General features: G+C 43.9%; 1 protein-coding gene across 2 annotated transcripts in view; it reads right to left on the bottom strand.

Moving 5' to 3' along the window:
* Nucleotides 1-2,190: 2,190 nt before the first annotated feature.
* KLF7 (Kruppel like factor 7) overlaps nucleotides 2,191-11,835 on the bottom strand; it is an 84,556-nt gene continuing 74,911 nt past the window's right edge. For both annotated transcript variants that reach the window (XM_032403665.1, XM_032403672.1), the window contains exons 3-4: nucleotides 10,470-10,593; nucleotides 2,191-3,136 (exon numbers count right to left, since the gene is read on the bottom strand). In XM_032403665.1, the coding sequence (XP_032259556.1) occupies nucleotides 3,085-3,136; nucleotides 10,470-10,593 (176 nt within the window). In that variant the 3' untranslated portion in view covers nucleotides 2,191-3,084. The remainder of the gene's footprint in view (nucleotides 3,137-10,469; nucleotides 10,594-11,835) is intronic.

The raw sequence follows: 11,835 nt of genomic DNA, 5'->3' as shown, positions 1-11,835 counted from the left end.
AATTCTCACAGTCCACAAAAGACTCTGAAGCAAGCCAGCCCCACCATCGTGGTTCAGCGCACCCTGCTCTGAGAAAGGTCAGGAACACAGTACAAAGGACCTCACTGATACAAGAGAGAGGAATCACTGAACATTTCAGACACTAATGAGGACCAAAGGGCCTTTGTTCCGCCACATTCAAATGAGAACTTTTCAAGACCACAGATGACAACAGGGAGCAAACAAGCAATGATTACTCTTTTGCATTCTTTTTTTTTTTTTAAACTTTCTTTTTAATAGAGCCTTGCATTGGTCAGTTCAAAAATTAAATTCAGTATTATAAACCCTTAATAATAGCATTTCGAGAGGCAAGAGCAGCTCCAGCTGGGGAGAGAACATTTGTAACGGGTGGCAGCCACGGCTCTAATGCCTCACTGATATGTGCGTGCGTTCATGCTGGAGGCTGCTATAGAAAGGGAAATCAACGAACCAACAGAATCTGGGGTGTCTAAAGTTTCATCTAGTGCACTGACTGGAGGCGCTACAGTTGAATACAGCTGAGGTTTAAGGTCCCTCACACATCCTTCACCCAGAAAGGATGCACCACACATTCAAATATAATCCCATGAGACGCCCTGATGGACTGGCCCCGAAATGCACTCAAATGCAGTAGAGAACTATGAGATTGTCAGCAAGCAGTGCTCCAGAAAATGTTTCTAAGTCATGTCTAGTTTTAAATCTTTGGAATAAAACTGATTTTTTTTTTTTTTTTAAATACCCTCCAACTAACATATACAGAATTGCCTCCGGCAAATGGGCAGATTTTTAGGTGTGTGTGTTTTAGGGTGGTTTTTCTTTTTGTTTTTGTTTGCTGTTGTTGTTGCTGTTGTTGGTTTTTGTTCTTGTTGTTGCTGTTGTTGTTGTTGTTGTTGTTGCTGTTGTTTTGGTTTTTGGTCTACCTTGCAAAAGGGGAAAAGAGAAAGAAAACTTTAAGGGCCAGACCTCAGAATGCCCAGGTGTCCCATCGGTAAGCTACCGCGTTTGTGATCAGGAGGCTCCTTTACCCTTTGATGGGCACTTTTCAACATTTCAGGGAAATCAAAGGTTGCAGAAAGCTGAGAAACCAAATGCCAAGGATCTTGAAGGTTGCTGTCATACGTGTATTTGTGTTTCTTATATTATTATTTCCTTTTAAAGACTTCAGTTTTGCATCCCAAATAGGTATGGGGTGGCATTTTAACAGTCAATGAGTCAAACAGTCAAAGGAGGGCAGAAGGGGAGCCAGCTGGTATGAAGGAGCAGCAACCATGTGCGGACCAAATGCCATTTTTGTTTTTTAGACGTGTCTTGAAGGGATGGTCCCAGAATATACAAAATATACAATCTGTCCTAATAACCACCCCGCTTGCTTGCATAGGCCATTGAACGGTCCTAAAGGCAGTCTTTGGAGTTGGGGCCGGTGCCAGCTAGCTAAGAATGCGGGTAGATAAGAGACCGATAGTGGATGTGTGTGGGATGAAAAGTGAGGAATGTGAACCCCCTTGGAGTCAGCTTGCAGAGTAAATGTGAGGCCTCTTGATCCTGGGTGCTCTAGGTCACAAGTCATGGTGGGTCTAGCCAAAAAGATTTAGAAACGTGTCTCTCCTTTTAGACAGACCATGAGAGAAACTTCTCAACCCTTTCCTTAAACGTCCACCCTTCATTCCCACAATGGCATTTTGAATTGTGTGTTTTAACAAGTGGGGGAGTATGAGCTCAGTGGGTATGAGAGAGGAAGATAGGATGATGTTTTCTGAAGCCACTAGACTCGGGAGGCATCCTCAGTTTTCCCCACTCCTGGAAAGAGTGATATTTTTGGCTTTTTGTCAGGTCATACCCCAGAGTTAGGTTAAACATGCAGCTGCCCTTTGAGACTAGCGACATCTATAAACTGGTTATAGGGTAGCAACGACACACAGCACGGGGTTGGTCACTATGCGCTGAGGTCATGGTGCCTCAAGGGGGATGAGAGAACTGTGATGTCCCATCTGATTGGCTGCTTCGAGAGCTGGACATCCAGGTGCCGAGAGAGTCCTGGAGAGGTTTATTTAGTCCATGGAGAAAAGATAAAACATTTAAGCTTCCAAATAAGCTTTTCAAGTTTTCGTTAGCAAAAACAGAGAGATTAAAAAGAAAAAATCTAGCACTGGCAATAAGGTGAGGCTCAAGGGATATACTGTGATTTATCATCAAGGACTTTATTCTCTTGGCCACTTTGCAGTCATGCTAGAAGTTTCCAGAATCCCTAGTGCATATGGTGTGCAAGAGTCAAAAAGTAAGAAAAGAAAACTCCTCCCTTGAGAGTGAAGTCTAGAGAAATGCAGGCCAGAAAGGTGTAAGGTGTTATTCCAGAGTCTGCCGTCGCTAAGGCCGTCGGTATCGACTCGAAAGATCTCAATAGTACTAAGAAGAACCAAAACCGATCAACAGTTCTGTGAGGAAGTCGGACGCACGGAATAGTAGGACTTTTCACACACAAAGGACAAATAAACCAAGAGTTAATTTTGGCTACCAAACTGCAATTTGGTTGTCTAGGTCATTTTCCCCCAACTATTTAAAAAGAAACATTAGTGCTACACATATGCAACTTTACGACGTTGTATTCTCCTATCAAGTTGCACTGAGAAGCAAGGTAAATAAGCCCCTCTTACTGCCGTCCACCTGCGGAGACGTCACATCCATTTTCTTTGATTTCCATTGGCAACAGCGGGAAATAATTCCAATAGTGCTGAAGTAAGCAGCCAGTCTGCCTTGCTGAGTTCACCTGGTTTCCTTCTTCTTCGTCTTCTACCATCTGGCAAGGGCAAGGCATAAAGAATAGACGTATATATTTTAAATATAGCTGAGTGCATGACAGTGCGTGTGTGTGGGTCTATGTGAGTGCGTGTGTGTGTGTGTGTCTGTGTGTGTGTCTGTGTGTGTGTGTGTGTGTGTGTACACAGAGGTTTATGAGTGAGAACTTTCTTCTGCGAGGTAATGGAACCCCGCCTGAAGTCCAGCCCCCTGCCTCACGGCATTTCCTTCAGACAACGGCCGACGCCATGACAACTCTGGCCTTTAGGGGTTTTAGATATGTCTCTTCATATGGAGGGCAAGATGGTCAGACCTGGAAAAACACCTAGGAAATATAAACAACAACAAGGATATAAGAGGGGTCCAGGCAATAAACTCAACTTCCAGCACCCCTTAGAAAATGATTAACCCTACCTCAAAAAGTGGCAGTACATATGTACTGAGAAACAAGGCGCTGTGTGGGGAAGGTGAGCTCAGGGTCAGACTGTGCAGGTTCTAACCCCAGCTCTTCCAATCCTTGTGTGACTCTGAGCATGTTAAACTCTCTGTGCCTTCATTTCTCCTCGGTAGAATGGGGGTAATCACAGCACTCACCTCATAGACTGGTTTTGAGGATTAATGAGATGATCTACATAAAGTACTTAGAATATTTGCCTGGCACATAGGAAGGAAGATGTCTGTGAACGTTAACTATTATCATAGTTGTCATTATTAAAGAAGAAACTAACAGGAAGGTGCTTTGGAAACACATGACATGCCCGTATACCAGAAGTACGGCAGAAAATGATTAGCTCGTATCATCCAACGGTGGAACTCTTAACATTTCAACACCCAGAGTTGAGTCAATGAAGACCCAGAAATGCTGCCTGTGATACCTACAAGGTCTCTATTATACCAAGTCAAGAAAAAGAATGGAGAAGTAAGCTCATGCTTATTGAGAATGAGCTAACATGCAGGCATGTGCTAGGCATTTCCCCAACATGACCCAGTACCATTCTCGGCAACCTTCCATGCTGAGTGTTCACACCTCTTGTGTGTGTGTGTGTGTGTGTGTGTGTTAAGGAAACTGAGGTGAGGGTCATGTAGCTAGTTAGTGGCAGATTTGGGATTAAAACTCAGGCAGATCTGCAAGCCCCCTCTTTCGAATGCCCACCCTTTCGAACGTCCAGTTTTCTTGGTGCCTGAGGGCCACCACTGAGTGCCTTCCTCAGCCTCAGAGCAAAGGCAGCGGTCATCTTCACTCCTCCCCCTTTCCTTTGGCATCAGCAACTTGATCTTCTCTTGGGTAGCTGTGCTTCTGCGCTCCAGTTGTATGGGGCTGACTGACCCTCCTCCTAAGGCTAAAGCTATGGCCATGGTGGTCCACTAAGCGACAGTCGCATGACCCATCAAGGTTCATGAGAGCCAGTCCTGAACACTTGCTGAAACTACTCAAAGAGAGAAGCTCTTTTTCCACTGGGGCTACTGTGCTATCAAGACTGAAGCCGGAGCTGCTGGTATCCCTACAGCCATGTGGGAAAGAGCCTCCTTGAGAACAAAGTCAACAGAGAAAAATGGGCAGGAGGATAGAAAGAGAGAAAAAGAGGCCTGATGACAACATCTGAGACCCTGGATCCAGCCAAACCTAAAGACCAATCTAATTTTGGTCTCCTTAGTCAGCTGAGCTAATAAATACCCTTCGAAGCTAACACCAGCCTGAGTCGGGTTTCTGTATCGTATAACTAATAGAGTGGGCATTTCCATATCCCCGCAGCCTACAATCTAAGGCTCTGGCTAGAATCCCAGTAAAGTCAGCACACGAGACAGCATAGCTCTGAGTGTGTGCTCTCCCTCCGGATTCTTCTCTTGAAACTGGCCATCTCTTACCTGTGAGGATATTCCCAGGCTCTCCCAAGGCCCAAGCCATGCTCACAGTCTAAGATTCTTGTTAGGATGTTAGCAAGCTGCCCTGTTTCAGGTTAGCAAGATTTCCTGTTCCATGCAGGATTTCCCCGTGTTTGTTCATTCTTAAAACAAACAAACAAAAAACCCACCCTATCTCCTGACCCCAACATTCTCCACCCACTCTGTGTCTGTTGATTTTTTAAATAGGCACATACGCAGGATAGAACCCCATGGAAATGAAGCAAAACAGAACCAAGGCAAATGAGAAACACATAAGAATGGGAAGGTACAGTAGAAAATAATATAATCCAATAACATATTGAATAACAATAATTCTTTTTAAAAAAATTTTTTAAAGATTTTATTTATTGATTTGACAGAGAGAGAGAGAGAGAAAGCACAAGCAGGGGCAGCAGGAGAAAGAGAGGGAGAAGCAGGCTCCCCACTGAGCAAGGAGCCCGATGCGGGACTCGATCCCAGGACCCTGGGATCATGACCTGAGCCGAAGGCAGACGCTTAACTGATTAAGCCACTCAGGTGCCCCGAATAATAATAATTCTAATTATACGCACTTATTTTAGGCCCTAATTTAATATGAGCAAGATATTTGGATAATCCCTCAGAGTGCCATCCAAAGGGGATTTCATTTACCACAAAACAGTGGTAAATATTCTTTAAAAGTAAGTGCTTGATGTCACTCGTATACAGAATAGCACTACAGCCTATAGGGAATTCAGCAGTTAACTCCCAGGACCTCGTCCTGTTCTGAGGGCACACTCAGTATTGCCCACTGCCTGTTCTCTTTCTTCCCTCCCTCCCTCCCTGCCTCCTTTCTGCCTTCCCTCCTTCCTTCCTTCATCCCAACAGCCTAGAGAAAGAAGATCTAAGTTGGGAAGTTCTTTTTGTAGGCATTTCCTTTTTAAAGTTAACATCCTTAACAAGAACTCTATAAAGAAGATGCCATTCTTATCCCTCTACCAGCTGAGATAGTCATTAAAAAGAGGCAAAGCCAAAATCTGAACCCAAGTAGTGTGACCCCGGAACCCATGTTCTAGCCACACCTGCTCTTTAGACCGAGAAGAAGGGAGAGCTGAACTGTCAATTTCAGGAGTCTGTAGCAGGTAGAATAATGGGTGTCCCCCCAACCAAATGTCTGTACCTAATCCCTGGAAACTGTAAATATGTTAGGTTATGTGGCAAAGGAGAATCAGGGCTGTGGATGAAATTAACCTGCTAATCAGGAGATTATTCTGGATTATCTGGGTAGGGCCAATGTTATTTAGAATATCTTCAAAAGTGGAAGAGGGAATTAAAAGAGAACACAGAGAGCAGCATGGAAAGCTTGGATGATGGAGAGATGGGGTGAGCAGGCAAGAAATGTGGGCCACCTCTGGAAGCTGGAAAAGACAAAGAAATGGGTTTTTCCCTAGAGCTTCTAGGAAAAAAACACAGCCCTGTCGATTCCTTAACTGTAGCCCAGTGGATCTTCTAACCTACAGAAGGTTACCTATAAGAAGGTACCTATAAGATAAAACATTTGTAACGTTAAATAAAGATGATACTAAATTTGTGGCAACTGGTAATGGTAGCAACTAGAAAATGAATCCAGAAGTCAGTCTGGTCAGGCCTGAGTAGTGAGCACCTGTGTGAAACCAAAAAAGTAGGCACCAGGAAGCCTGCCTGTCTGAGGGAGGAACAGAGGGATTGGAGAGGGAGGAACAGAGGGATTGGAGAGGGAGGAACAGAGGGATTGGAGAGGGAGGAACAGAGGGATTGGAGAGGGAGGAATAGAGGGACTGGAGACAGCAGTGCGGAAGGACAGGCCTTGGCCTGGGGACAAAACCTCTTTCCTTTCCTTTCTATATCCTGGGAACCTAAGGGAAAATAGCATTCTTGATACAGAATTTCATCTGCAGACACCATTCAGTGATGTATGTGTTCCAAATTTTTATTCTGCCTTTCCCAACTGCCTACTGTGTGCTGGGTATCTAGCAATATATGTACAAGCATCTGTATTTATTCTTCGAGATCTTGCAGGGAAAAAGAAAAGTAAAAAAAAAAAACCCAAATCAAGTCTTTAACATGGTATGAAATCTAATTGCACTCCTGAATTGAACCAGCATTGTTATTTCTTCAAATTCTCGGAAGTATACGCTGCTTAGAATTTAGACTAGGTCCCTCACCATTGGGGTTTTATTTAAATTCAATATACCAGCAAGATACTTAGTCATGATTAATTTATATTTATTAATTTACACTTACTGAGCTCCACACAGGAATAGTAAAAGGTAATAGATAAACTCACCATCTAGAAATGTGGAATCAAATAATTCTAAGGGTAATATACCCCCAGAGAGTATTTATAACTATACAGTAGTCAGACGACCTTAAATAAGAATGTCCTTAATGATTGAAATTTGTTCATTACAGAGAACTAGTCAAACCACTGTTGTCATTTCCCTTGGCTTCTGAAAAAGGCACAGTTAAGTCATGTGGGCATTAAGCCAACAGCAATGCTCCAGGGCACCAAAGGGGCTAGATATGGGTTGGTATTTGTTACCACCTATAAGTGGGTTGACTCAGAGATCCAAACGTGTCCTCTCAACTGCCCAAGATCTTGAAGGTACTACCCTGATAGCAGTTTCCCTGAATGACAACTGCGTTGAGTTGGCAGAACAATGGCCCAGGTATCACCACCCTGTTTACCCCCACCAGCAGCCCCGGGCTGTATGGGCTGAGAAACAAGCCTCACCCTTCTAGCAGCTGGTCTGGCCATGGGCTATACGGTTCAGTCTGACAGCGAGGAAGTGGCAGAGCCTCACTGCTTTCTCCCCCAACCCAAACCTGAAGCCTGAGGTCACAAAACCCAATGTCTTCAGGGGCCTGGCAGATAAAGTAAATGAGTGCAATAGGTCAAGGACTATCAGATTCTACTTTTGATAAGGCTTGGATATGAAGAAATACCGCTCTTCTGTAAGAGGACAAGGGCGATGGTATATGGCATTGGAAGGTGTGGCTTCATGTTGGGGAGACTGCAGGGAGTGGTGGGAACAGTAAGAAATTAGTGATCACATGGCCATCACAAATGGGGAGTGATTACTATTTAGCTTCAGAAAATTATGGCCACATGGGAATGTGTGAGCCCAGTGTTACCGGATCTTCTGATTTTTCCAGACAAAGCCAGAGATGCAGACATTTTTGTGGCATCTAGTAATTTTAAATGTAAGTAAAGCAAATAAATAAAGAAAAACTCATTTATTTTTTTTCAATCTACCCAATAGGCAAAATAAAAGTATAAATTAGACTTGGTACGTGCTTTAAAGACAGGAAGCCCCAAACCCAGCTTAGCCTCTAGAGTGGTCTGATTTCTCAAATTCTAAGAAGGAAGAGGGAGGTTTCTTACGCTTATACACACGGTGTCACCTACAGGATTCAGAGTCCTAAGGGCTACAGATGCCCTCTTTTCGGAAGGTAAAAGTCCTCTAAGGAATGCCAGCTCCCAGTCACGCCAGGCTTTCCTTTCATCTGCTTTGGGACCACTCCAGTTCCCCACGCCGCCTCCCGGACCTGCTCTATTCTTAGCACCGTCGCTGCAATTGAAATGTAAGGTGCTGCCGGTCGTGAGACACTAATGAGAATCCAACCCCTTATTTCTGACATTGTTGAAAATGCCCTGACTCTTGGCCAATATCACAGGACTTTGACCCAGATCTCCCCCAAATCACAATCTCCCCCAGATACCTTCTCAAAGAATTTATACCATCTGCTCATCAAATTTCTAGCTCCAGGAACTGTAGATTTGGGTGAGAAAAATAAAACAAAAGGCTAACCAAATTACCCGTCTCTGACACCTCCTTCCCTGAAATACCCAGCTGGCTTGAAATATTTCTCCACATAAATCATACAAATGGTCAGATTTAATCCTAGTATATCAACTGCTGGACAGTTGTAAATTCCTCAATAAGTCAGTTGATCTGCAGAGAGGAATACTAACTGCCTGGCAATTTCCCAATAAGAATTCTTTGTCCATTTCTAAAGGATGAATGTAATCTATAACGCACAATCTCCACGTAGTAGTCTTATCACCCTTCAGGGATGGGCGACTTCTGTGTATGCCTACTACCACCAGACTTTGACAACTCACAGGGGATTCCTCTTCATCCCAGTTGATATAATGCTCTTCCTCAAAGGAGTATGGGCAAAGAGTCACCCTCTATGCAGCTTCTTTATTAGTGGCCAGGGCTAAAGAGAAATGAACTTGAGATGGAGGTTGAGGAAAGACGTCAAATAAGGAGAAACATTACCCAAATATACTCCTGTAGCAGAACAGCCACTGATTCACATCAATTCAGGGGGCCTTGCACGTAATGGGATAGAAATGAAAAAACAGGTTGTGCTCTTGGGGAGCAGAGGAGATAGCTCCAAGGGAATGAGAGACAATAGCTTCGCAGCGTGGACTTCCTCAGCTCTGGGGTGGGAGGTTATCTCTGGACTCCAGGAGGCATGGGGGCTTTATTTAGTTCTTAAAGAATGAAGATAAGAGGAAAATAGCCTCTTCAGGAAGAAGGGGAAAAAAGGAGGAAAAACATGAATGCTCCTTTATAAGCATCTTAAGGGAGCACCAAGCCAACTGGCCACCCATGAGATTTGGCCACTACTGCTCTGTTCTCCAAACTCATACACTCTCTCACACACACACACACACACACACACACACACACACTCCAACAGAGGAAGGTGGTGTGGGGAGGGGCCGGCACAGGGACTGGGAGGCAGGATGGGAAAGCGATCTCATTTCCTCCCACGGAGAGCCAGGCCTCTACGGACATCCTGCGAGCTGGGGAACCCTGAGGCTTTCAGGGCTTTTATTGTATTAGAAGCATTTTTCTCATCATAACTGAGACCTTTAGTATTGCATTAAAAAGATGGTTAATTTTCTTAAGCTTCCTTTTAAACACAGAAATAGGATTAGAAGGATAACATGCTCAGATGCAAGCCCATTATTTGATTATGTCTAAACCTAATCCTGCCTTCACCTTGGCCTGCAGAGTCTCCATTTTGGGGTTTATTGGTTGATAATGCCAGGGCTGTCAGATACTATTACTTGTGTAGTATCTGTTGCTACGTGCTCTTTCTTCCACTATCAAATGCTGAAGGTTGGAAATTGAATTATAGGATAAGTTCTCAAAGCCTCGCCATCTTTTAGACCTTTGTACCTATTTTCAAAGGAGAAAGAGTGATTCAGGCCCCCAAAGAATGGGGACTCTCACCAGTAAATTCATAAATTCATTTCTAATAACGCTTCGGAGGGAAGCCTTATGAGTAACCTTCTTTCCATTGAGCAGGCTTTCTACTCTTTCATGTTATTAAGAATCAGGAAAAATGGTATTGATGTTAATAAAAAGATCAGAAGAGACAGCTACAGGTGACCATTCTCTATCCTATTACTTTTCATATTATAGTAAAATCATCTGTCACATCATCTCCTTGAGGGGAGGAACTGTGTCTTATTGCCACTCAGTGGCTCACATGGTTCCTGGCCCAAAGCTGGTGTTCAGTAAATACTTGTGTGACTGAACCAAGAATTTACATCATCTCTGGATTATACGCAAGAAGGCACCCTTATCGCATTGGGTTTTCTCAGTGGAGAAGGCCTGAGTGTCCGAGGTAGAGGCTTGGGATAACCCCAGAAGCACACGGACAGCCCACCCCCCCCACCCGGACCCACCTCGCCTTCTCCCCTCCCCATCCCAGCAGCTTCTGTGTTTCTTTACCTGTCGCAGTGGTTGCATTTAAAGGGCTTTGCACCTGTGTGTTTCCTGTAGTGCCTCGTGAGCTCATCGCTTCGTGCAAAACGCCATTCACACCCTTCCCATGAGCACTTATAAGGCTTCTCACCTGCAAGAAGAGATGGAACGACCATGGTCAACAACAGGAACAAAATGGCCACACGCCTGATCAGGTTCTGCTACCTGTCCATCATCTTGGAAAAGGGCTGTATAAATTATTCTTGAAAGACTGCATTTCCTAATACAGTTGGTCACATTTTCTTTAGGCTCCTGGTATTTTGTTGTTGTTGTTGTTGTTGTTGTTGTTGTTTTAACCTTCAAAAGTAGTTTCACAGGATCCTCTAATCTGGAGCTGTCATTTCGGTTCCCAGAGTCAGAGCATTTCCTTCAACTGGTGAAGGATCAATTTTTATTTATTTTCTATTCCCTGGAGCACTTTGACCCCCCACTGTCCAAGCAGAAAGGAAATGTGCTATTTTCGTCTGAACCACAAATGCTTCTAATTCTATTTTTCTCCAGAACCTACAGTAATTTACCATTTCAGCCTTTTTAGCCTTCTCCCTCCTACCACAAACTGGAGCCAGGATGCTGACTGACAAGGCAAACAGCTCAGGTCTCCCAGAACCACTGTTCCTTCCAGTAAATGGGAATGGATGGACAGTCAGGAGAAAGGGCTATGATTTGAGAGTAAAACAAAAATCACCTGACGATTCCTGGCATTTATGTAAAATGCAGTCACAAAGTCCTATTTAAGAAGCCCCTAACTTAATGGCTCCAGAGCATTCATATTAGAGAGAGATAGAGTACTACAAAATATTTTTAAAGCCAATTTGTAGAGCAAGGTTTTAGCCACAGTGAAGCTACTTGTAAGTACGAAATTAGAGCTCTTGCGCTCAAGTGACCTTTTTGCATGGTAAATACAGACGGAGGGCTATGTAAGAGAAAGTACATGATTTTTCCATAGACCTTTTTCTTTAACCCATCAACGGCTGTCACCCAACATGGCAAATATTTACCCTTCCCACTGTATGGTGCCTGGTTCCGATTAAGAAGAAAAATAATCTTCAAAACCCCATGAAGTCATGAGAGTTACTGAGCCCTGGTAACTGAGAGGCAGGTTGCGCAGTGGTCATGAGCCCCGAAGACGACCTTCCCGGGCCCAGCTTTCGGTGCTGCCCCTAACTGTCTAACCCCGGGCAAGTTAACAAACCTGTCTGTGCCTCTGCTCTTCTAGAGATAATAACAGTACGTAACTCAAAGTGTTCGGAGAGCATAACTTAATATACACAGGTATTATATATTCATTAGAACACTGTCTGGCTCACTTAAGATTCACATTACTGGTAAATGT

The sequence above is a fragment of the Phoca vitulina genome, unplaced genomic scaffold (assembly GCF_004348235.1).
Source record: "Phoca vitulina isolate PV1807 unplaced genomic scaffold, GSC_HSeal_1.0 scaffold1, whole genome shotgun sequence".
In the NCBI taxonomy this organism is placed as follows: Eukaryota; Metazoa; Chordata; class Mammalia; order Carnivora; family Phocidae; genus Phoca; species Phoca vitulina.
This window is presented reverse-complemented; position numbering and strand designations above follow the sequence as displayed.